This window comes from Cuculus canorus, chromosome 2 (assembly GCF_017976375.1).
Source record: "Cuculus canorus isolate bCucCan1 chromosome 2, bCucCan1.pri, whole genome shotgun sequence".
In the NCBI taxonomy this organism is placed as follows: Eukaryota; Metazoa; Chordata; class Aves; order Cuculiformes; family Cuculidae; genus Cuculus; species Cuculus canorus.
The window spans coordinates 55,499,005-55,526,775 of NC_071402.1; the positions used below are offsets into that span (position 1 = coordinate 55,499,005).

The 27,771-nt window shown below is 37.9% G+C and overlaps 1 protein-coding gene across 3 annotated transcripts in view; it reads right to left on the reverse strand.

Moving 5' to 3' along the window:
- The window catches only part of PIEZO2 (piezo type mechanosensitive ion channel component 2), a 305,264-nt gene that overhangs the window by 152,697 nt on the left and 124,796 nt on the right, over positions 1-27,771 (reverse strand). For all 3 annotated transcript variants that reach the window (XM_054059990.1, XM_054059989.1, XM_054059988.1), the window contains exon 4: positions 9,753-9,795. In XM_054059990.1, coding sequence (XP_053915965.1) covers positions 9,753-9,795 — 43 coding nt within the window. The remainder of the gene's footprint in view (positions 1-9,752; positions 9,796-27,771) is intronic.

Consider the following 27,771-nt stretch of genomic DNA (forward strand, 5'->3'; position numbering starts at 1 on the left):
AAGATAATTGCTTAAACAGAAAAATGGGGGATTAAAACCTAGAAAAATCTCTTAAATCTGCTCAAAACAAATGGAGTTATTTTAGTGAATGTTTATGTATTTCATGATAGTTTTATCACTTTTTTAATAAGGACAGCTTTGAGAAAATGCAGTAAGTAAGGAAGCAATTACTAGTCTAAGTGTTTTTTAGCCATATGGTGATAATCTCCTGAAGAGCTTCTACAAAAACATCTCACTTGGTTGATCTCTCTTTACCATCTCACACTTGTGCAGCACAAAGGTTACAAACCTATCAGTAGCAATACATTAAAAAATATTCTATGACATGATTGGTAAGAAGAAATGTGTTTATTTTGCAAAAATTATTGCAAAACTTATGTAAATGACATGTCAAAATTCAGCTTTTCTTATAACTAGCCTAAGGTCAAAAATTGCCTTCAGCTTATAAAGTACACTAAAAGGATCTTCATCAGGTGAAATCAGAATAGAATAGAATAGAATAGAATAGAATAGAATAGAACAGAACAGAACAGAACAGAACAGAAGGATGAGATATAATAATAAAGTCCAACTGCCTGAGCACTTTAAGGCTCACCAAAAATTTAAGTAAATTATTAAGGGCACTATCCAAATTCCTTTTAAACAATGACAGACTGGGGCAGTGAGCACCTCTCTAGGAAGCCCGTTCTGTGCTTGACCAGTAAAGAAATGCTTCGTAATGTCCAGTCTAAACCTGCCCTGGTGCTGCTTTAAACCATTCCTATGTGTCCTATCACCAGCTCCCAGGGAGAAGAGATCAGCACCCCCCTCTCCACATCCCTTCAGGAAGCAGTAAAGAGCAATGAGGTTGCCCCTCAGACTTCTTTTCTCAAAACTAGACAAACCCAGGCACGGTGTGCAAACAATCGTCCTGCATCCAACAGCAGGTGTTTTCAGTGTTCAAAACACCAAAGTAGGTATATATGAGGACATTTGAATCATAGGCTTTCTTGCATCAAGACCCTTAGTTCATACAATGATTTAAAAAACTAATCTTGTAATACAAGGATGGGTGCAGTTCTGAATGGAATATCAGCACATGGTTTGAGTTCTGTTGTGGCATCAGATCACTTGATCGGACGAAGAAGTAAAAGACCTAGATTTATGGATATAATAACATGCCTCTGAGTCTTCTCAGTACATCAACACTACTGCTATTATCTATGCTAGCTCAATTAGACGAGCACAGGCATTTCTCCAGCCCTTTCACAAGTTTTGTTGCCCTCCTTTGGACGTATTCAAGCACATCCTTCTTAAATTGTGGGGCCCCAAACTGCACTCAGTACTAAAGGTGAGGCTGCACCAATGCTGAATACAGCAGGATAATCACCTCTTTTGTCAGACTGGTTATGCTGTGCTTGATGCACCCCAGGGTGCGATTAGCCCTCTTGGCTGCCAGGGCACACTGCTGGCTCATATTGAGCCTGCTGCCAACCAGCATTCCCAGATCCTTTTCTGCAGGGCAAATTACAGAATATAACCCATATCTCAGGATAAGCAGAAGATTAATCAAATTCTAAGCAGGAGTTTCAGGAGTTAACTGTGACAGATGCTGTATTTTGCCCTGGAGAGTAGGGTACTTGCTCGCCCAACACAGAAAGCACCAGTAAAAACATCCTTACACTGCTGGGGAAAAAATAAACCAAACACTGCAAAAAGAGCGACTTTAAGACAGATGGAGGACCCTTGAAGGTCCTTCCATGCTGACCATCAAACCACACAGAAATGGGAACAGCTGGACTGCCTGGCTTTACAGATGCAACCCAGGGCTGGAGTTAAAAGCAGAAATTTCATAGGCCACAGCTCTTATAGCACTATGAAACAATTGGCAAATAGGATAATAGTCCAAAATGGGGGATCTATTAACTCTGAACTCATTTCAGATTATGCTTGCTGTAGGGGCGAGGGGGGCTGCTCCAAAGTTGTTTCCTTCTCAGTGGAAGCAAGAGGATTAGGTTTACTTCACAGGCTGCTACGGCATGTCCAGTACAGCATATTGGTTGTTAACAGTCAACTAGAACAATCTTTACTCACAGTAACTTCTGCCTGTGCTCACTGGACTGACTATACGCTGCTTTCAGCAACATTAGAATAAAAGCGAACATTGGAATAAAATCCACAAAGTTAAACAGTTTTAAAACTTGATTTAATGTGTTTCTATTTCATTATTTATTACTAAAAGATTTCAGCTGATGCAGTATTAGGGGAAAAGAAAAACCCTTCCATTTCATTTGTATGGTTTAAAACAATTTTGTTCTTTTCTGTTCTTTGTTTTTTTTTCCCTTTGCAAATATGATCCAATTTTTATTCTGGCTTTCTCTGTAACTCGAACTTTTATTTCAAAGTCTCACTTTTTGTCAGAGCAGTGAAGAAAACTTAATATAAGATAGACCCTCAGGCATGCAGTATGTGTCACAGAAACTGAAAACACATTTCTTCCACATTTACTACACCATAAACAACATGAATACTTCAGCACACACATGCAAAAATTCCACAGTCTCAGACACCACAAAGTAACAAAATGAGGTAAAGCTCTGAAACCTAAATTAAAGCAACCTCAGTCCCCCTGTCTTCCAAGACTCAGGACCCTTTGCTGCCCTTCCACTGGAGACAAGTGCATATGCGTGGGAAGCCCCTCTCACTCTCTGTCCATCACTTCTTGAAAAAAGAAACAAAGCATTGCAGCTGAAAGGACAGGAATAATTGTAGTGCTGTTTTCCACCCCCAGATACCTAGCTATCAACTAGGTAACAAGCTGCAGAAACAAATAAATTGAGTTATCACCTGGAAGACAATAATTCTGTTATAAGCAATAAACTGCTCTCTTATTCACAGCCTTCCAAGGGAAGATGGGGAATTGGCCCCAACTCCTCAGCTCCCTACATTACACTTAGTTGCCATATTATTCAAAGAAAGTACATAATTGTAATCACTGCAGAATAAATTCGCATTCATTAACTCCTACAAAAGTACAATGGGCATGATACATTCAGACAAAAATACGCCAAGAATGCTGAGGAAGGCAACTAACCCTCATTAAATAGGAGGACTGAGTGAGTGAGCTCAGCAATAAAAAGTATAAACAAAAACTTGATTAATTTAATTTCTCTGATATGAAGCAATTGAAGGACAGTATGCTGTAAACTACAATCCTGCTGAAGACAGAGGGAGTGCCTGGGCACTGAAAACTTAAGCATTTTTCTTAAGTGTTTTTTGGTGCAGCAGACCAAACCAGTCACATAGGCTACTATGGCTGTTTTTTCCAAAATGGTGAAAGAGTTGCCTGGCAGGGCTTTCCCCATGTTCCTCCAATTGCACCACCACCCCTGTTTTTCCTTGTCTTCCCAGACTCAAATTATTCAATATTTGCAAAGCACGTTCAGACTGCACTGTTTCTTTTAAAAGAAGCTTTCAAGGATGAGACCCTGCAGCCTCTTGCAGCCCCTGGCTGATGCAATGCTCCCAAAATGATGTCAGTGGGAGACTTGCCCAAGAAAGGGCTATAGGATTCAGCTGTATGTGAAGGGATTGAATTTATGGAACACGCTATCAGGAGAAGACTTTATATTTCAAACATATATTTATTGTTTTTACTAGATCACTGAAGTGTGTGGGGAGGAGTGGAGGATGTCACTATAGAAAACCATATGTTACTTGGATTTCCAAGCCAGAATGGTGCATAATAAATATTTATAGAATCCAGTGGTATTCTCTTCTTTCTGTTTATTCTCTTCTTTCTGTTTATTCTTTACGTGTCACCTAGAGAAACTCTAGCCAAGCACCAATCAAATATCCCAGCAAGTTACAAGCAATCTAAGCATGGGGGAAAGAGAGAAAACAGATTGCCAGTAGACTCATAATAAGCAACCTAGATCTTGAAGGAGACACTTGGGAAGTGCCTTTGATGCATCTGAATTCCAGCACTCACCACACGTCACGAGTGGTTTGGGAAATTGAGTTGTCTCTGCAAGGGGTAGGGAAGATATACACAATATTTTTGGCTAGACTGAGCAGGGGCATGTGTGGAGCAGCTGCAAAAGCAGACATCCGTCTAGTGTCAGAGACCAACACAGGAACAAAAATGCATCACGGCGATGACAGCTAACTTGTTCCTCTCATCTACTGGGAAAGTTGTATCTCCCTACCTATAACACGGGAAGCTGTTGTGTTTACTTTGCTTCAGGCAAAAGCAATGCAGGTTGTCCTCCTTATCAACTTGTGATCAGAAGAGCAGTTGAACAAACTACTGAAATACACAGAAGATCTGGAATGTATCTTAATAGGAGCCAATCTTCTTCTTATCCAAGGCCTAGCCTTAACATAACAATGTTGGTTTAGTTTTTTCCTTTTTTTTTTTTGACAGTTCTATTCCCTTCCCTGCTCCTACCTCCTTTTCCTCTCCTTTCCTTGACATGTGAGAGCTACCAATCCTCAACTACTGTTTTATTCTTCAGAAACAGTAAAAGGATTAAACAAAAAGCATAACTAGCCCACAAGTCAATATGCAGTACTTCACTAACACAAGCAGCTTCCACTGTTGATGACATTCAGCATTACTTTAGTCAGAATCTCTTATGCTGCAGGTTGCATTTTCTAAAGAGATATTGCTACTGTACAAATGGTGCAGACATGTTATATTAGACATTATGTAGAGTAGGAGTGAGCCACTTTTGCATATATAAGCTTCAAATTAATAAGAATTTTTTGCATATCACAAAAATAACTATTTCAGAAACACTTTGAAGCTATTAACCAAACAAAAGCTATACCTCCAATACAGAAGACTCACGTTTTTATACAGATAATTACATTTGACTAAGAAACTGGTATTCAAAAGTTCCTTTCCCTGTCACTGAAACAGCAATATATTATGAAAAACATACTTATTGAATGTTGCCCGAAGTGCAATAACCACACATCTGTCATTTTTAAATTATTTTTTTAAACAGTTGGTATTTACATAATATATAACAACAGTTATTAAATCACTCAAGTCTGTTTTGTGGAACCATAATGTAAAGATCATACATGACAGAAATACCATGGGAAAAAAATGTAAATAGGGAATACACGTGTTGTTAGTAGCTGAGTAGTTACTAATCACATTACAATTCAAAGAAGGAAGAGAAAGACCTGCAGGACAACGAGTTTTAAGATTCAAGAATTTTAAAATTATTAGATCATTTCTAGGTCAACAAATACATTGAAAACATAAAAACATTTGTGTAATTACTATTGAATCTACTAGACTAGGACACAAACTCCATCATTTAGTAGCACAGATTAGGGAAATCTAGATCTTTTAAAAGTCCTTCTTTGGCTTCTAATTTTCTTCAGTCTGGCATCAGTAGTTTTTCTAATGCTAGCCACGGGTCCTTCCAGTCTCTGCGCTGCAAGTCTCACCCAGCCATATCCTGGGAAGACCCCATGAACTACATTATGGAAGACCAGCTCCATGACAGGCTTCATCCTCTTCCCTTTTTAATTTTAACAGGCTTTGTGCATTAACCTCTTTTTTTTTTTTCTTTCTTAATATCCAGAGTAGCCCCGAAACAAGCACAATCACAGTTAATCGTTTGTAACTATTTCACTTGAGAGTTTGAGTGAGCCATTTCCAGTGGGTCCTGCATGTGACTGAAAAAAACTTAAGGCGATGAGATGAACAGTGCCTTCTGAAACACATTTTTAGTCATATTTGGAACAAAGTAGAATATGTTTGACTGCTTTCCAGACATTTTGTTGAATAGGTGAGTATCACCTAAACACCTACCAATAACAAACAATAATCTCCAGCTTAAGAGTAGCAAAAAAAGTCATCCTATATATATCCACAAATGTACTTGCTTTGGCCCATCAAAGATTATTAAAGAAACCATGTAATGTGACCTTTTGCTTGATGTGCAGCTATCACATGTGCTCATCATTTTAAACCATATCTCTTGTATGACAGCTCAGTACAAGCTAACATTTCTCATAATTCTCCAAATTTCTCCAAAATCTTCTGTAGAAAACGCAGTCAGGGACTGTATAGTCAAGATCATCTTGGACAACGTTATGAGTACTATAGTATGTTACAATTAGCTTACTTGTAATCTCTCGAAAACCAATCAATAACATAACTGCCTTCATTTAAATCTGTCAAACCCACATATACTCCACTTAATTGAAAAGCTCTTAACTCTAGTCATTTCCTGGACATGAAGCTACTTTACTCAAGCTCCAGCATTTTTAATTTCCCTTGCACTGAAAATCAGCATCCCCAGTTCGCAAGTAACGCTTACATAAAAGGTTCGCAGTCAGATCCCTTATTGCCTTTATGTTTTTCAGGATATGAAGACAACAGCAATGCAAACACTCTACTATTGTAGAATAAACATCAAGTAACCACAAAGCAGTGATGACATAACCTGTATATTATCTGGGCTTAATTTTCTGCAATGAAAACTGAGTGTACACATCTCCTGTTCCTCAATCCACTCTAAATCAGACAGTTAAGAAAAACATTTTATAGGAATTTTCCAGTTTTTAAGCAAAGACATATTCCACCTTAGGACATTATTTTGAATGTCTTTCCTTTTGTGTATCTAAAAATACTGCCTTCTCCTGAATAAGAATGAGCTTGCTCAAACAACACATCTAAATACTATTGATATTTCACAGCTGACTCAGGTGTGCCTAAGTCAACAGCTTGCAGAGAATATGTTTTGAAATAGCAAAACATGTGCTGCTGCTGCTTCTTTTCTTAGTATTGAAATACGTAATACTTGAACAGCTGTAGGGGATCAGACCTAGCATAGACGTAGCCCACTATCCTGTCTCTATCAATGGCCATACAGACATGCCTACTGAAGAGAATAAGACCAGGGAAAGAATGTAGTGATACACACCTAGAATCATCTCTTAGGTTTGAGAAATCTGCAGAACTGCGATTTCTACTTCTGTAAGTGAAGTGCACTCCCTGCATCGAAGTATTACATATAGCAATGCCTACCCCTTTGTTTACTTTGGAAACTGTTCCTTAAGGCCAAAGAAATATGGATCTGAAGGAATTATGTACAATATGATACTAAGCAAATATTGCTATAAAGGAGTTAACACTGGACTTCATATATTTATGTTAGTCACGGGTTTTTTAGTCAATCAACTTGTTATTGCTGATATATTCATGTCATACAAAAGCTTGTGTTAAAAATACAGGTATGTTACTTAAAAAAAAACAACCATCAAATCTTAATTGTTCTACCTGCTTAAAGGACTTTATTGTTGTTGTTTTACCTTTGCCTGTTCTCTGAAAAAGGTGATACGAAAAGACATCTGGTTTTATGATTATGACATGCCAAGTACATTCAAGTCTTCATCCCACCCGTGTTAACTAACATGCTACTTCAATTAAAGTTAATCCAGGATAACAATAAATCTCTCACGGTGCAGAAATGCCATCTGAAAGCTTTTCTTCTTTTCAAATTATAATGGCAATAATGAGGTCTGCACAGTAATCTCTTCTACGCATAGGCCTCCTCTCAGGCAGGCTTCTCAGCTGTAATTCAGTCTACTCAGAATTCTCCTGTTTTGTGTTGTACATACATTGCACATACATAGCTAATGTGGGTTCTTCTTGCTGTTTTGAAACCTCTCATAATATGGAAATTGCCAAAAACAGAACTTCTAATGAACTCAGCTTAAAAAAACCAGACCATTTTCCAATGGCAGCTTCAAACCTTAGACCCAAGGTATCAACTCATTCTAGCAACCCTCAAAACTAACTTCTCTCCATTCTGATGGAGACAAACAGCACCAGAAGGTGCTAACTCATAATTTTAAAAGAAGAATGGGGCAATGAAAGAATCAATATTTTATTGTAGTGCCCTTCAGACATGTATATCATGCCGAATGAAATGCCCATCAAGAAACCAAATGGGATATAACTTGAAAACAAAGCACAACTTATTAAAAAGAATCCCTTGATGAGATCAAAGTTAGCAACTGAGAATGTGTCCTTTTTCACTAATATCCAACTTTTTACGCTGTGAAATTAAAACTAATCTAAATAGAAACTTCCAGTAAGGTGTCACAGTCAAGAAATTTCTAGTCCGATACTTGTTTTGGCACTGCATCTTCTCAAGTTGATGTTTATGAACCACAGCCCCCACTCTGATACTGTACCTAAATGGAATCACAGTTTTCCTTCCCATCAATACAGTGCCTTACACTATCTGCATATGAGTTCAACAGAAACTAACTACAGGTTAAGTAGTATGCTTCACTTATGTTTGTTAAAATTATTTTTCAAAAAAATCTAAAAATTCCCAATACTAAAAGTTTGAGAGAGAAACATTTTTAAATTAATTTTGATCGGTAACCTATCAAGGACTACTAAATATTGTCACTATGAAAGACTGCTATTTTCTACTCAGGTTGCCTATATCACTTGGGCATGCTTAAGCTCATGAGGCAGTAGGAAAGATATTTTTATTTAGTGATCAGATTAAAGTCTTAAAGTATTTCTGACTGGTGAAAGGCTAGGAAATGACAATGCCTATGTTTTCTCTGCTACAAAAGTGGAAGCTACTTAGAGCTAGCCTTAATCCTTTCCCCAGGTGCCACATTTCTAGATGGAGACCAAAGAAAGTCAAGTATTTAGAAATTTATTTCTTCAATTGGTGTTAGTTAAGCAGAATCCTCCTGTAAAGGGATTACATAGAAAATAAAAACCCATATGTTGCTGCAAAGCCCTGACAATCTTAATTACAGGTAGGAGTTAGGGTAATTAAACTTAAGCATCAGTCTTGTAACAAACACTTGTTTTTTGGTAATAAAAACTTTATGCAACGTAAAGGTCAGTAGAAAAATGCAGCTTGCATTACAGAAGCAAGTAATTAATTTTCTGTTTCATATGATTTTAATTTATCAACCTCAGAAAGGCCTGACTGACTGTTGGGTTTGCTGAGATGACCCAGGCAGTATGCACAGTATGCACTCATGCAACTTGAAGAAGAGGAATTCCTTCTTGCCCTGTCAACAGTGACCCAGGCACACTGGTGTACAACGGCAAGCCACTCTAATAAGGGAAAACAGCAAAAGTTTATTCAAGTGGAGAGTAGAATCTGTTTACCCTTTGCAGAAGAATCAACATGAGATTAAGTATCCAAAACTCAACATCAGATCACTCTTTACTGGACTTAGCCTAGTTTAATTTCCAAGAGAGACATGTTTCTAGTATGATGACCTTGTGGTTAAGTTTGGCTCCAAGAAGTACTTGCACTTGAGGAATGCTGAATTCTGAACTTTCCTCTGATGCTAAATAGCTCTCTGCCAGCTTTGGTTCTCTTTCAACTTCATTTACGTTTGTCAACTAATATGTCACAGGTTAGAAGTTTCATGGAAAAAATAATATGAGAGCAGTATTTTCATTCGTAAGTAAGACTTCTGTCCAAACAGTGTGTCACCTTTTTTAATACTAGCATGTTATACAGTTGCCAGCAAAAAACATTATGAGTCAAGTTCATACAGTGAATAAGTTGCTTCAGATTGACTGGGAAGAGAGAAGAGGACATAAACAGAAAAGCTGAACATGAATGTGCATGGCTCCACCTAAGTTCTGTTCTGAGGTCACAGGTATGTTCGATCAGCTAAAATAAATAATTCTGTAAATTTGCTCATGCAGTTTTTCTTATTTTTTCCCCAAGTAAGGAAACAAATTTATGGCTTACCTTTCAAAACCAATCTGTCGTAATGTTTTCTCCCATGTTGAACCTATACAAATAAGAGAAAAAACAAACACCCTCAGTAAAGAACCTTTATTGTTTGAACACTCTTACTCTTCTCCTTTCCTTGCGCAGCTGGGATCTGTATAGTAAGATGATTTTTCTACCTGCACAGAAGTACTTGTAAATAACATCTGTTTTCCCCAGAGTAAAAGAACTATCAAGAATGGCTACCATCAGGTGACGTTACCACGTGGAGGGGTATCAGCCTATGTAACTCCTGTCTATTGAAGTTCTGCAGTTCGAAGGGTGGTCTCCTATCTTACAGCAACGTGATCTGTACATTACTCCTGAAAGTGCTGAGCTGGCACACCACATCATCCACTCTTCACATTTCAGCTTTTCATTTCACTTGTAGTGTTCGTCTGATTCTTGCTGAAAGCTTTACAGCTCCTTCTGAAATCCAACCCTTTTATTTTTAAGCAAAAGCATGAAGATGTATTTCTGCTTTATTGTTTAACCCTTCATACTCATACAAACACCTGCAAAGAGCACTTTCTAAAAAACGATCAAGGGCTCAGCCCCACAAACTATTCAAATGGGAAGAGTCATCCAAAGAATTACCCTTGGTATTTCCTAGATTTTTTTTAGAAAATTTAGGAAAAAGTTGTATTTAGTGCATCTAAATACAACGTTTTCCTAGATTTTCTAAGAAATACCGCCACCGCCAGCCCTCCCCCCAAAGCATTAAGTGATCAGGTTTCAGTTCTTGGTAGGTCTTTTGCTTGTTGTAGGTTTCTTTCTTGCTGCCATTATGTGGTCATTATAAATATAGGCTACTAAGAGCACAAATTTCTCAAGTCATGCAGATCTGCAAGGCAAATATGTGGGAGGACATGAAGCTGGGTCATAGTCTGCTTTTTGCATTTTACACTCCTCTAAGAAACGTAACAGGACTGCACCCAATGTAAGCAACTATGATTCTTTTAGAATGCTTCATTGTATTTAAACTGAAATCAGAGAAGTGACAGTAACTCCTGTGGCTGATGCAGTCCACCACCTAAAGGGAAATATAAAATAGGAACAAACAGATTCCCTGTAAGTGATGTTTAGTAGCACTAGAGAAACTCAGAGACAAGAAGCAGCAATGTTGCTGAGAAGTCGTGAGAAAGAGTGGAAAGACATGAAGGAAAGCAACTTTGCCTGGTTTAAATCCAGAGAATTTCAGGTTTAAATGCATATTGTGCAGCAGGTGCCCATACAAAGATTATAAAAAAAATCATAGCTTAGATTTGACCTACTGACAATCCAAGTCCTACTTGCCAAATCAGTATGGGAAAAGTGGTGACATAATATTATCAGTCAGAAAAAATGCTGCATATGCATCTCTTACTACCTTTCCATTCTGTTATCAGCTTAGGAATCAATGACCTGATGTGTCTGTAATAGGGTATTTATGTCTAATATGCAACATGTTAAATATTTTAGTATGACTTAATAGATGCCTTTCATCTTTGATTTTGGGACACTTACTGCTGATCTAGATAAGAATCTAAAAATTCAACATTTAAGAGAAGTTTTGGGGTTGAGGGCTTGTTTTTTTGTTTTGTTATTTTTTTTAACCTAGCAACAGAACTCTTACTACTCAATCATCTAAACCTTCCTGTTTAGTCCAAGGAGAATGTGGTAAGTTTCTAAAGTAATGATACAATTTTTCTGTAAAATGTTGTCTAGTAACTGTCTGATTTGCAAATGACAGACTAAACAAATAAAAACTGAAGCTAATAAAACCCAAAAAGTTAATTTGATAAAATCATAGAATGGTTTAGGTTGGAAGAGATCTTAAAGATCATCCAGTTCCAACCCCCCTGCCATGGGTAGGGACACCTCCCACTAGATCTGGCTGCTCAAGACCCCATCCAACCTGGCCTTGAGGGCATCCACAACTTCCCTGAGCAACCTGTTCTAGTGTTTCACCACCCTCATCATGCAAAATTTCTTCCTAATGTCTAATCTATCTCCTCATAAGCCTATGTTGTGTAAAGCTCCTTTCACAGTTCCTAACTGGACAGACAAGGAACAAAGTTAACATGGACCTGCAGAAAATAAACTTCTTGTATTAAGCTGTTTTTCAGAAAGAGGAAAAGAAACTACATTAAAGTATACACTTCTAAAGTCAACTGAAGTCCGACATTTCCCTCCATACAGGAAGGATTTGGGTTGACTAAGGGGGAAGTGCATAGCCAGTTCCAAACATGGTCAGTATACCACGCTATACTCTTCTGGAACCCCTTCTTCATTCATCTTGTCACTACCAGTTGCTTCAAACTACAGTCACACACATATTTTCAGTGAAAGTCTCTAAAAACCTTTTCTAATGATACTTTAGGACAATGGACACACAACTGTTCTGTTCCAGACTGTTACAGCTACAGCCAGTGATCAATATAAAAAAAACTTTTAATTGTCCCCATTCAGTCAAAATCAGACAGGGATTTCAGGCCCATATCCAGTGGAGTACATAGCAACAAGGCTTCAAAACTGAGGTGGAGAAAGCTCTATCTTCATTTTACAGAAAAAAATGAGCTAAGTTCTGTTCTGGAATAACTGAATATTGTACATTATTTGATCACTACAGGGAGCTCCTACTGTAACACCTGTATTTGTCTGAGGTGAGGCAAGACTTCTTACACAGCTACCTACATACCTTTCATCAACAGTAAGTCCATATTTTTTAAAAGGAGGTCTTCTAAAGACTTCTCTAAAGCAGGACAACAAACATTCTCACACATATTTATTTCGAATAAACACGAAAAACAAAAATCATGTGTAACACAATAAACCATCAGCATTTCATTGAGATTAAAAAAGAATCACTGCATTATAATTTTCTGAGTTAACCCCCAAATCCACTACCTTCTTCATGCCCCTCGAGTATATCTGTTTTCATGCAGCACTGATGAATAAAGTCATTGCTAAAAAGATGACTGGGCGTCTCCACAGGTGAGTGGAGACACAAGCAATTCTTGATATAGTTTACGCAATTCTACTGGCTCTGAGAAAGCATTCAACAGTTTTTGAAGTTCGAAGATTTGAAGAGTGTTGAAGAAAAAAATAATATCAACTAGCATAGACTCGTACTGGCATCTTTAGTCAGTTTTTCTGTGCTTGTCACTGTTGTGTATACTAGTTTTATGAATTTTTCACCCCACGATTGGCTACACTTCAGTTATATGATATATAGAGAGGGGAGAGGCGCAAGGGAGAAGCAAAAGAGAAAAAGAAATTAGGTCTCCACTGGTTTGAAATAATCTTTTGGCTGCAGCTGGCTAGCAGAACACTGAAAAAACATGTGATTCCTCTGAAGCAAAGCCTGCCAAGAACACAACTAACGTTTCATATTAAAAAAATATACATCTTTTTATGGAGTCTTATTTTAAAATGTTTATGATCTAAACATTCTGTTTTAAGAGTAGCCAATTCCACTCTCAGTAGTATAAACTTCTACATTGCACTAACAGCCAAAAGTAAATACCCTGAGGTAACAACAGTACTAAGAAGGACAATGCTACTAAAAGTCTAGAAAACTTATTGATTTCAACCTTGCCCAGTGCTTCAAAAACATTAAACAAGATTTAAGTCACGTAACGCTCATTAAAATCAAACCAGGAGGTTTTCATGAATTAAAGACTTGATCCTGCTCCCAAAGAAATCAGTAGGAATTTGTCTATTCAATTCAGTCTTTCACTCTGCTAGGATTGTGGAAAATATTCACCTGTTGATTTTCAGAGTCAAGCTACAGCTACACTTTGGTTGCTAAGCTAACTTAATTTGGCCTCTCTTAGCTTTCTGTTTTTTGCCACCACATAAAAAATACAAAGACTGCTTATAAGAATGCCTTAATTTTGTACTCATGAAATTAAGCTTTTGTTCCAAATATTTGCTCCAGAGTGGCTGATTATTCCCATCTGTTCCAAAGGTTCTGTTTCATATTAACAGTGTTAGCTTTAAAATTCTTCAAAAAGATGAAGCACAATGTACTTCCAGAATTACTGCTCACATTTAAGGAGAAAAATGGTAAAATGCACATCATGCTTACATATGAACTCAATGAAATCCTAGCATAAGAATGAGAATTTAAGAATAAGATATTTATTAAGATAAAATGAAAAATATCTTTCTGACATGAAAAGTTGTCTTCTTTAACACGTAGGCTTTCATTTATATGCCAGTTTCTGTATTTGGTTTGGTTTGGTTACAACTTTCTGCTTACTATTAACTTACCATGAATGAGAGGACTCATAATCCACTGCCAGGCTGCTCACCTTTGCAAACCATGAAGTTGCCCAGCTGCTGAAGTTGGTAGGCTTAGGAAAAACACAAAAGTAATATATTCATAGACTACCAGGCTGGAAGGGACCTCATGGGCCATCTGGCCCAACCTTTCTTGGCAAAAGCATGATCTAGACAAGATGGTCCAGTACTCTGTCCAGCTGAATCTTAAAAGTGTCCAATGTTGAGGGAAAGTATCGGATAAGTGATTTTCAGCCATTCACGGAGTTTGCACAGCCATGAACATTGAGCGATTTCATGCCTTATCTGCCAGTGCAGCAGAAGTCTATAGCTGCACAAGGAGAAATCTGGCACCCACTACACATGCACAGCAAACACACAAGCCCCCTATACTATCCCCATGCAGGCAGGCATGCAGGTCACTACAGATCCTGTGGTCCCTATGACCATGTACAGTGATTATCCACAACTCTCCTGCCTTCTTACTTCTCCAGAGTTAGTGGTACTTTAAGAACTACATGCCTGTTCTGGTTCTGCTCGAGGCTAACAGCACAAAAAATAAGTCTTGCATTCTCTTCTCACTGTGATCTGACATAAGAACCAGAAAGAAAAATACTACTTAATTGAACCAAAAGATATTGTTTCGATATTTTTCATTAAGCATGAAGTGAGAATGTCAGAACACAAGCATACAATGGGAATAGTATGTAGATCCTCAATGAGTGGAATAGGACAAAATACCTGTAAATAACATCAGCTCTAAGGTAAAAAAATATTTGGAGCCTGTCTATGGTGTTTCAGAGAGTTATCCAGGCTCTCTGAAGAAACTAGCAAGGTACCTGGCATAGTGCAGACACACGCAGCTCATGAGAATTACATGTGACCTCCGTAACCCTATTATGATATGTTAGAAAAAGATAGGTCTTCTTGGAATAGTAACTGGATCGATCTTTTCTCTTAACATTTCGAAGGAAAAGAGTTTCAAGAGGAACTGTTGATTTTGTACTGGTCAGAATATTCAAATAAATGCCCAAATTCTGATCTGAAGCCTATGACACTTACTAGTATTCTCCAAACCAGAAAAACAAAAAAAAAAAAAACGAAACAAACAACAACAATGCAAAACAAAACAAAACAAAACAAAAAACACCAACCCACCCCCCACACACAGCCAACCCAAAATATCCCAATCCAAACTTACATATATTCAAAAGATATGGAACAGTGACATAGAATACACCAGAATAAAAAGAAACTTTGTTTGAAACACAAGTTTTCATTGCAGGTGCTACTTCCCCACTCTTTTTCTCAAACACCTTAGCAGAGAACAGGGTAGATGTTCACAATCTAGCCCACCTGGGCACTAGTCTGGGACCCAAATATCTGAATCCACACCTAAAAACTCTGAACAAACTGCAAGAACACACTGGCATAGGACAAGCTAGGGTTTCTCTTTGAGTAAAGATACACGTAGCATAGTACGTGTTTTCTTTTCAGTGGATTGCGGAGCACTGTTCTTCTATATATTCTCTTTTATTATCTAAGTACTTATTTACTAGTTACTAATGAGTTACTACTGAATAGATATGAAGAAAGAGGTTGTATCAAATAAAATGACCAGACGTTGCAAGCCTTTATTTGCCTTCCACTTACACCAGCTTTCAACAAATTTTTGATTGAATAAGAGTATAAATTTGATCCCAACACAACAATGTCATGGGAAAGATTTTGTGTATTTTCCTCTGTGAAGAAAATATTAGATTAATATTGTGAGATACAAAAATTGGTTTCCTATTAATAAAAACTTGACTCATTCCATGTTAACTAGGAAAATAATAATCATCAAAAACACTATTTCTTCTCTAAGGAGATTTTAATGAGTGGGAACTTTTACTAAGAAAATAAGCAAATAGGAATTTAGAGCAAAATGCAGTAGTACTGATACTATGTTTGTGTGTGCACAGAGATGCATATTGATTTAAAATTAGTATTAAACAGCTACAGTAAAAGTGATTAATGACTGCATCTGGCAGATGCTTCTTCCAGTCTGCACTTCCCTGGTAGCTCTGGGAGCCCAGAACGGTCAGGAAAGCTCCCACAGATAAGTGAGGATCCTAAAAGCAGCTGCACCATAGGCGTAATAAATATTCTTTGTTTTGATCTCGATTAGCACCAGAGTTTGAGGGCTGGCGAAGGAATGGTTTTAAAATAGATCATTTAACTTTAGCTAGATAACATCATGTAAAATACTCTCCAGTACACCTGGGACATAAATGATCCAACATCTTGCTGCTCACTGGTCAGACCATGCCAAATGGAGGCAGGGATAGAACCCAGCTCACTTTGTGTGATAGTAAGGCCAGTGCCTCTGAGCCTGATCCAAATCCCATAGAAATAACTGGAAAGATTTGCATTGAGTTAATGGACTTTGATACTTTGTCTGAAATGGAAACAAATAGCAATAAGAAATAGTAAAAAAAAAATCTGTTATTCAGTAACATAAATAACAGCAATTATTTCTACTCCAGTAATAAACTACTGAGGTGAAATGTTCTGTGGATAATTAATTTGAGAAGAATAGGAGCAGAGAAAGAAAAAATTTCAGAATTTAAAATGTTAAGCAGGACACAGCTTGTTTTAAATGTGAAGTTTATATATTTTTATATGAGAATCACACACATCATTTTATACGTGAAGATGATTCACTAATTAAACAGCAAGTCAAGAGCTATGTGGAAGAAATAATAACTTGGAAAAAGAAAATTTGAGGAAGTACTTTCTACATTTCTTTCTTCCATGGCAGATTTGTTTAAAAGGACAGACAGGTAATAAATCCAATTTAAACTGGCTGAATTGCTTCACCTTTTTTTATTAATCTGCTTTGTTCACAAGGATGACAGGTTCCATAGTTCTTGTAAGAATAATAACCTCTTTTGTCAGCACAGATATAGTATATTGAAACACTTATAGGCAATTTTTCCCTGCAAAAACACATGCTTAAATTTATTTGTTTATAAAAAGATTTATTTTAACTTAATTTCATTTTGAATTTGTTTCCTGAACAAAGTGGCAAACCAGAAAAACCCATGCCACTTGGAAATTTTTGGGAAACATATTTCAGATAGAGTCTGAGACAGCTAGTTAATGAAGAGCTTTTTGTTGTTGTTTATCATTTATCTCTATGTTTGCTGTAATGGATGGTTGGTGGTTTTTAACCCAAATTTCAAAGGATATTGGAGATATGAATTCATTGTGGCATCTTTTACTTTTGGGTTTGTTTGTTTGTTTGTTTTTTTAAATCGTCCTGCTCCCTTTTCCCCATGACATTAGATCACTGTAAAAAAGGATAAGGAAAAGGACTTTGTACACTGTACAATACAGAATTTTGTAGGTCACCAGCACAGAATCACAATGCAGGAATAAAGCCAGAAAGAATCAGACGATCCACAGACATAAATGATCTCTTATTCTTTTTTTTACAGCAGAGAAGGGTGTCAAGAGTTCTGAGGGGCAGGGCAATATTTCCTGCCATCACCATGGGCGATGTCAACCTCAAGTCAGTGAGCTTGAGACCATCAAAGTTCTGCTCTAGACCTTCGGAAAGGAAGCCAAATAATAACTAAATGGGCACTTTTTCAAATATAGGTGACTGGCTTTGCTTTGGTTTTCAAAGTAAAAGCAAAAGAATTTAATGAAATCTTGTAATAAGTTTCTTTTTCATAAACCTGAAGAAAATGAGATTTTTCTCCATTTTTGTTGACAGAGGAATTCTCTCCCCTCCCATCTCAACCAACACTGCTCTGTCTGCTAAATAGTAGCTTAGTGGTAAAGTTTTAACTTCAGAGCGTAATTGACGGGCATCTTTCCAATTTCTAGACCTACCCTCTGCTTAGTTTTATTGTAACATAATATACTGTTATGAATAATAATGTTGACCTAGTTTCCTGCAGTGATGAATGCGTGCAGTGTGCCAGTGCAAGGAATTTGCTTTTCATTGTCTTATTTTCTCTTTTTGTCTCATGAGAAGGAAAGGTGGGCAAATGTTTCTTCCTGAATTCTGCAGCACAGACATACAGGAAGGGGGAGTAACAACTATGTCTTCAGTAGCACATCCCTATAAAAGAAATTACAGATGAGAGAAATAAGGACAGGAAACTAGGAAATCTTGTGCAGAAATAAGAGGAACGTTAAGAAGACAGAAAACCACCATTCCAGTGGTGATATCTTTGAATCCACTAACACTTTGTAATGCATGCCTTTTCTCTGAAACAGCTTTCTTTTTTTTAAAAAAAAAAAGTAACTTTTTCTAAAAATAACAAAGAACCACTTCATTCACATTATTTCCCTCACAGATTAAGGAAAGACTCTCACAGTGTGATGAAGATAGAAACTCATTATTGGTAGACCTGAGAACTTTCCCATATTCAAATTTTTCAGAAAAAAAAACCCCGAACAAATTGTTTCAGCGGCTAAACTGACGCTAGATACAAAGACACGATACGAAGAAGTGATGTGTGAAAGGCGGTACCCAGAAAAATGGCTTGAGGTGCATACAACCTTAGCATACCACCTTCCACAGAAGAAAACAGCACTTTCAAACTCTCCTGTTTAGAGATGCCATTAAAAGATGGCAGCAGTGACTGCACCAGGCAGCAAGACATTTGGGGCATGAAAGCTGACTCACTTTCAGAGATCTTTCCAGAGGAGAAATCTGGATGCAGAAGGACATGCTCCTCTGGGCAGCAGTGTGAAGCAGACACGAAGAATCAAACAACAAGGCAGAAGAATATGCTTACAACAGATGTTATTTTTCCTCCCTCGCAAATATAAAAATGCCTTACCTAGTTCAGCCGACAAGTACAAACATGTATGCAACCAAACAAAGGGTTTCATTGTCTTTGTCTTTGCCAAGCTTATAAATTTGTGATATCACTCAAATTTTCCCAAATCTTTCTAGGCTCTGAGAACTGAAAGGGCAACACCCATTCGCTTTCCAGTTCCCCTTCCTTTCGGTCAAGAGACCGTTGACTGTGTAGCTATTAAGCTGCTCAGGGGAACAGGCAGAAGAATTGGGGAAAAGAGGAGGTGGTGAGGCGCCAGTCATAGACTCAGCCCCATCCTTCACTTCTAGACATTCTAAAACATTGCTCCACTGCTGCTGCTCCCTGGGTGAGGAACCCATACGGACAAGGGGGTTGCAAGGAGGAGTTCAGGCAGCTGGATTCTAACTGAGGCCCCAAAGGGATACAGGAGAAATGGACCAACAGCAGAGACCCCTTACTTGCTCCCACCCCTCCCTCCCAACTCATGAACACACAAATTTCAACATCTTCTGAAAAACCAGGTGAGACCAATATCACAGGCTTTTCCTCCTGCAACTTGTTCCCCTGCACACCTGGAACATCTGCTGGATTTTACTGCCCTCGGCAGGGGATAAGAGCCACAGGTAAGCATTACTGATCTGTGCTCTCTGCTCACAACAGATGAAATAGCCACGGTCAAGCCATTAGAATTGCCCAGACAGAATTCACAGGGATCCAGCGCTATGTGATTATGTTCAGTTTCATCTATAACAGACTGCAGGACTGCATCCAGTGTACTAGCAGATCACTTCATAACACTTAATTAGTTTTCATCAGGATGCCACAAATAGCATGAGCTCTATCAACAAATTAAAGAAATCACCAGGTTGCCTAATCATTCCCGTTTTGAAAAGCACTCCATGCTTTTTATCTCGCATGCTTCCAATAGCTTGCTCTTTCTACAGTTACAAGCTTAATTAGGAGTATTAGGATAAATTCCTTCCCATTTAGTTTATTTGGCTAAATCTTACCAAAAAAACCACTAAAATTCTGAAACTTTTGCCTTTCTCATAAGTAACTACATGACAGGAGTATTCTCACACTTACTTAAAGTGTGCTTATTTAGTCCTCACTGGAATGTGTTTTATTTAAGTGCTTCATTAGGGTATTAACATAGTCATACCTTTTGAGTAAATACTGAAGAGGATGATGAGCAGTAAAATTTCCTACTCAGCAGGGATTTTCATATTACAGAAATCATGGGCAATTTAGACCTGTGAGTCTCAAATGCATTTTTAAGTCAGGTATTTTATTTATTCACATGTTGCTTCATTGCCTTTAGAAGTGATATTACATCAGGCCTAATAGGAAAGGGGCAAACAGCTCACTGTATTGTTTGCTTCCTTTCAAAGACACATGGCCAACAACAACAATGCTTCAAAGCTAGCACCAGTTGGCTAGTTCTTGCAATCCAAGCAGATCTGAAGAACTGGAAGGTCCCACAGGCGAATCAGGAGATGGAGCACAGGTGCAATCAATGTCCTTAGAGAATAAGTAGTTTATAAAGCAACTTCATGGGTGTATAGGAAAACATCCTGGAAATATCCTTGTTGTGCTCAAAGAAAGACACACCAAAGATGTTAAAGTTCAAGACAACTTTGTAGGAAGGATATTGGCTTCACTTCTAACACTATTTGTTTCATCCCAAACTTTTATCGGCATCAACTTTAGAAAACTACTCATACTGAATATAGAAATCGAGGTATGTTGGCAAGTTTTTCTGTAAGGCATAAAGCCCATCAAAATTTCTCATCTTTGCCAGCTGGAATGCATTGAGTATATTTTATGTGGTTGCAAATGTGAGCTATTCAAAGCTATAGGGGACACTGTACCTGCTGCAGGCTGAAAGTGGAGCAAAGAAATGGAGGAGAGAAAAATATATTCAATAGGAAGAGCGGCTGAAAAATATAAAAGGGATCAATTTTTAAAGAAAGAACAATTCACACCTAAAAACATTTTTATATATTGGAAAGATGCATAAATGTCAAATCCTGCACTAAATCTAAATTTAATTTAGATCTAAATTAATCTAAACTTAAATTACTTTTTATCTGGAGTGACTACTTTAAAGACACTTTATATGAGGGAATAAAATTAACTCACAGGCTAAAACCTGCACATCACCTCTTCTAATTACTATTCTAGAAAAGAGGTTTAGTGGCAGAAGTACAGTGGGTTTTTTTCGGTGTTAGTAATCCCTGTTTGTATTTCATATCAACAGTTTGGTAGATTTCTTTTTCAAAATCAGAGCATGTAAAGTAATAAGAATTTGCTGGGGGTCTCAGTAATATTTCATCCAGCTTTAAAAATATTTTCTAGGGTGGATTTCTTGGAGTTTTTACACCTTTGACATCATCACGATATCTACATGGGGCAAAAGGACAAAATGATGCCTAACTGATCCTGCTTAGGGGGGAAGAGGTCTTTCTTTAGAGAAAAGGGCAGAGGACTCCATGTACTAATAACTATGCACACAGAGATGCAAGGGGGACTCACTTCAAAAGGATGCTGCAATTGTTTGCACTCACGGATCTTTGTGCTAAAACACCTCGCCTCCAAAATCAGGTTCCAAAGTAGATACTGAATCACAGTCAGGATCTCACTCCTTACTCCAGCTCAGATCAAACCAAGCTGTAATGTTAGCCACATCTATACTTAGCCAGGTACCCACCCACTGGCACACCAGTGGAGGCTTGCTGGCAAGCAGCTTCAGACTGCAAGCACTTCCCATCACCCTATACAGAGGTCCGTCAGAAGGATAGGTGATTTATGGAGACTGCTCCCTGCTGCCAACACAGTTGCCCACAGTCTGAATTGGGAAACTGTGATGAGCGGGCCAGCTCTCTCCAGCAGGTACACAACCTGTCCCCATCAGAAAAAAGACACCAGCTGAGCATAGTCCAAAATGCCAAAACTCATAGATAAAAATAGACTACAGCTATCCACTATTAAACACTCTGGGTTTGTTTATGCACATTTAACAACACATGTGTCCATGACTCTTGTTTAAAGGTTTATTTTAGATACTAATCTGAAAAAATGTGATTGAGAACTGATGAGATATACAGCACCTCATCAGAGGTCTTGGCTAGTGACAGCCAGTGTGGGATACATCTGTGCATCGGCTTTTATATAAACAATCTATGCATTGTCCACTGTTGTAGTGTAAATCAAGCTTGACAACTAGTCCAACAGACACAGCTACCTGGAATATCCGCATTGACAGAATAACAGAATAAAAAATTGTAACTTCAGGCCATGGACTTAGAAAATTGAAACCAGAGGAACTACATGGAGAAAAGTATATCTGGAACATCTGATCTCTTCACAGCATGCAAAATCTGTAATCACGTATGGAGTAGCCTTTAGCTGGCATTGATTTTTTTTTCTATTTTTAAAAGTGTCATTTTTTAATAATTTCACTTGTCCATAACAACATACAATGAAGGAGTTGATGGATGGCTTAGCAAATACTGAATATGGCAAAGTTTGCAAGCTACTTATCAGACTACTTGAGCAGTTACTACTTGACAGATATTTGGCGGCCTCTCTGACACTTGCTGCCTGCTGCTGCATTTTTTTAAATGCCAGTTTTACTATTCACTGTGTGTACCAGAAAAGGCACTCAAAGAAGCAGCAAATGTCGCTGTGCAACTTAATGGGACCCAATGGGATCTGAACATTCAGACTTTTTAAAAGAGGGAAACCTGTTGCTTTAAAAAATTTAGTCAAATTCACCTTACATAATTTAAAATTTGAGTGAAACACGTCACTAACAAAAGAGGCAAGTCCTTACTGTTACTTGCCCTTTACAGAAAAATAATGAAATCTTAGTGGTTCTTCAATTCACAGAAGAGTAAACTGCACTCCTCATCTTCCTTCTACTCCCTCTGCGATGGTGCTCAGCCTGCCCTAATATTCCTCCCCACAGTGGGAGGGAAAATTTGGACTCTTCGTGACCCTGGCTTGAAACACTCTTCATGCCAAAAACTCCGAAGAGCCAAAAGTCTGTAGGTAAGTGAGGCCAAGTGTTCAGAAGAAAAACATGGAGGAACCCCAAGAACAGTCCACAAATGTCAGAAGAAATTCCTTACACCATTAAGGCTGGATGGGCAAGTGGAGAGATACAAGAGACACTGTTTATTTTCTACATCCCTGTTCTCCACCTCCATCCAAGGACAAAGATGCTGACTAGGTCAAAGTCCCTGGACTAAGTCAGCCCCACCACCAACTATTCACTGCAGCTGTGGAAGAGGAGCTGTATTCAAATTGCTCAAGAATTCTTCTTCTGTCTCAAGAGGTAAAACCTGTCCACTCTAGTTTAAGAAAAAATAAAAAGCCAAACTAAAAACTCCTTCAAAACTACTTCTGAACAAGAGAAGGGGAAGGCACGGCCCTGCAGATTATTCTTTATTAATCCAATTTATTTTCTCAGAAGATATTAGTTATACGTTACTTGAGATTTCTAAGCAATTTCTTGTTTTAAGTAAATATCTGCTCAATTCGAAATTATGTACAGAATCAAGGATTAATTCACAAGAGAGATTTTATACTTCAAGTAATATTTTTTCCTATTAGTGCCTCATAACAAAGTAATTGTTGAATTAGTAATATATTTGTCAATCCCATTAAGCAATTATAGTTAAAACATATAAAAAAAAATTACTGCTCCATTTTAGAAAGTGAATAGCAAAAGTTTGGCATGAGGTTCTAATTATCTACTGAATGTGAGTCATGCCAAAACCAGCGGGGCCAATCATATCTTAACTCCTAATGCTAATGTGACCCTGCTGAATACCACTTCCCCGCATCATGGCACCAATCCTGAGAGCAGAGCGCCCAGCAGGATTCGTACAGGTGCAATAGCTGGCTCATGTTCACAAAAAGTCAAAGGGTAAGGCTGTGAACTGCAAAATTAGAACAAATGCAACAAGCCAGCTCAAGCAATTCTTCTGAGGGGATCAAACCTCTAACAAAAATAACTAATAGCTTCTTTTCTATGCCACAGCAAACAGATAAATATGCACACTATGGAAAAAATAATACCTTATATTCCATACTTAGCAGAAGTATGATATAAGAACAGACATAAATGAGTGCTTTGGGGTTAACAGGTTTCCATACATGAACTGTGGTCCCTGAAAGATGGTAAGATACCCCTACCTCCTCATAACTCAATGTCAACAGTGAAAAGGAGAAAGACTTACACCAGAGGTTTGGGGTTTTTTTGTTGCAACCTATTAAATAATCCACAGCTTTCTCTCTTGTGCAGCTGTTCTTCCAACAGTTTTCATGGAGTGATATGGGTGCTGTGGGCAGAATTAGCTCTTAGCGGTGAACATAATTTTCTATTACATTATACATCAAAAAGTACTCATTACAACATGTCAGAAGGCAAATGAGCATAAATACTGACTTCTACAGGAAACAGTGAAGAATTAAATGTATGAAAAAGAAAATAAAGAGTCATTCTAGTGTGTTTCTAATACACATGTTGAAGGGAAACCAAGAAACAAAATCTGCATTTTGATTTATGCACAAACTCATCGGGGATCTAAATGACTTGTCTTAAGATATCTTACATTTTATGCATTCCTACATCTGGAACATAATTCTCTAAACTCACTCTCTAAATTCAAGGAAAACATCTTTTCTGTTGGATTTACTGGCATCAACATTGTCTATAGGCCAGACAACAGTGGGATCCAGCTGGGCTGGGGTCTGTAAAAACACAGAAGCTCACAGACAGTGTTTGCCTTGAAAAATCTGCAATCCAGACAGGACAAGAAGGCTGAGGGAATTGTTAAGATCCACTGTATCAGCAAAGGCTGAGAAAAGGATGTTCTAGGTTGCATGGAGCCTGGCTGAAATATTGAATCACAGTAGCATGCTTCTGCAGCTCCTCATCTTTACTCAGATGGCTGGAAGTTTCTCTTCAGGTAGCTCAAGTGAAGGAGACACTGTTCGTATCTGGCCTCTGGTATCAGGCCCAATAAATACTTTCCTCAAATACTCTCCCTCATTCTTTCCTCTTTGAAATTGGCCTAACAGAATGGCTGTGTCCTGAGAGATCTCCTCTACCTGCTTGCAAATCCCTCATAAAGTAAGAAAATTAACAAATAGTGACTTCTTGATTTATTGTATATCACATCTCTCCCTCTTTTCATCCTATTGATACCATAAGTACTGGAAGCCACTGAAAAAAGAGAAATAAGTTGTTTCACCGCTGTTTCCAAGTGCCTTAAACCCTGACAAGTGAAATATCTGTGTACACCTAAAACATAGCAGAGCTCATGGCTGTTGGAAATGTCCTGAGACCTTTTGGAGTGAGCTGTTGGCACACACACCTGAAAAACTGGATTTGCCAAGCAGTGATATCAGATTAGGAGACTCAAATTACTACCAAAACCAGCTCTCTGTTGTTTAATTTTCAAGAGATGTTTCAATATCAACATAGAGGGGTCATAAAAATAGTCAGACTAAACGCTTAGGTGACAAACTGGTTAGCAGTGGCATTTGCAACTCTGCAAGAAGTGTCAATGTTGGGAGAACTACTCATCTCAGGAAGCAAGAACCAGGGAGCATACTTAGAAATGCAAGCAAAAGGAGAGTTCAACATGACTGAAAAATAAGGTGTTTGATTATTGTTAACAAACCAAAGGGTATCTGTAGCCAAAGAACTAGGGAAGGTCTAAACAGGATATATGTGCTACTGCAAGGGGAAATGCACAGTAGAAGAAATACAAATATAGCATGTAAAGATATGTTGGGCTAAGTGAACACAGATGGAGCTAATGACACTTTCATGGAGATTGACTTATGCTATGCATATGGATAAAACAAATAGCAATTAAGAAAATTATGGTAAATGACAAGAAGTAATAATGGTACAATTAAGTAGCGTGGAACTGATCTTGCAGAAGCAAAGGAAACCATATCCTGGCTTCAGTGGATCCAGGCTGCTGAATTGGACCCTGCTGTACGCTGTACATTGTATTACAGCTGCCACTACTCTGCCCTACAGTGAACAAACACAAATGAGAATAACACTTCTGTATCAAGATTTGTACCTGATAACAGCCAAATAAGCTGGAAAAGGTCAATTAGTCACCTGATTTAGGGACTGGAAACTGACCCTGGAGAAACCATTACTGTGTCTGATGGTCAGGGAGTTGCATCTCACTTGGGCCAGTTACGGTTCCTAGCGTGCTGTCAGCCATCAAGCAGGTGAACCCTGAAGGAAGGAGACAGAAAGGAAAGCCAGTGGGAGCTCCCTACTGATGCTCTTCAACAGAACAGTCTCACTGGATGCCCTGCACAACTAGAAAGATGAAGCTGCTGTTTAGGAAAGACTATCATCTCTGCCGGCAGCATGTTATGTTCATAGCTGAGAACCTCCGCAGACAGGTACATATTTCTGTTGAAATTCTAGAATGATTACTCAGTTAATTAAATGTTTACATTATTGGAACTTTACTTCTTGATTTTTTTTATGTATAACAGTAAGTCTTTTGTAGGGAAAATTCTATTAGTTTTTGGCATTGATGAACAGTATACTTCCTACTAGGAAAAAACACTGAGCAAAAGAGAAAACTAGAACATGATAAATTAAGGGAAGGTCTGCAAGAAGACCCTTGAGCTAGCTCTATGAAATCTGCTCCTGCAGGTACCAATAGAAGCACCAAGGTAAATAAACAGTTTAGAAAGTGGATCCCTAGATGATGAATTTTGAAATAAATACTCACGTGCAGAAAAGTTTCCTGCCTAGGTAGTTGGTGGACTGCAATATGAAAAAGCTATTCATGCATGGAAACTTGAAAATCTTCTTTGTCATACAGCAATTGGTCAATCCCTTGTGCACTAAAGAGTATTAACTCTCCATGGTCGAGGGGCAACAATCCCCAATTAATGTGTTCTTCTGCTACCTGGAGGTATGTGCACAGCCAAGATGATATTTTCCGACAAAATCTAGTCTGACTTATATTATGAGCTGGGGTAATGACATAAGACCGGAGACCACACCTGATCCTCGTCCCCATTTATGCCATTTGTATAAGAGGATTTCAGACCTTTGCTTTTGATATATGTTGAACATAATTTAGTTGTTACTCTGTTCAAAGAAACCTTCTAATAATGGCTTCAAAATTTTCTCTGATGAGATATTTCATCCTCATCTTCACCTTTCCAAAGAGGATGCAGTGATTGAGGACTTCCATGCAGTTCCTGAAGATATCAATAAAGCCTCGGTAGCAAGGAAGTCGAATTGTCTCAAATGTCAAGAAAAACAACTACAAATGGGTGTATCTTGACTGAATGCCAATCTTTAAACAGGAAAGCGACATCCAATTCCCAAGATAGAGCAACAGCAGAAGCAGAGCAGTCACAGAGGTCTCCCAAAATAGCTTAGGGGACAGATGGAGCCACACAAATGCTTCTAACATAAGAGATTTTTAGCATGCAGCAATTTTAATGAAGTTTAAAACAGAAGCATCAAGTGAGACATTGTCACATCTATTAAAACAAACATTCAGGTGAAATGGATGTGAACGTATGAAAACATATGAAAATGTAGGTTAACTCTGTTCATTTCAAAATCTATTGTTTGACTCTATCCTACAGAAGGATGCACAACATTTTCAGTAACAGAGATCATCATTCAAAGCCTAGCCAAACACTGGGAAACATCCAGAGAGATTATGACCTAACTATTAACATCCTGGACTAAGAATTTCAAAATATGATTTCAATATGATTGTTATTTATGCTGAAATATTACCCAACTTTTCTACAACTTCTGAGTTCCAAAATATACTAGTCATCTCCATAGGAATACATTGCTTATTTAATTTTTACAGCTTTCATATACAACT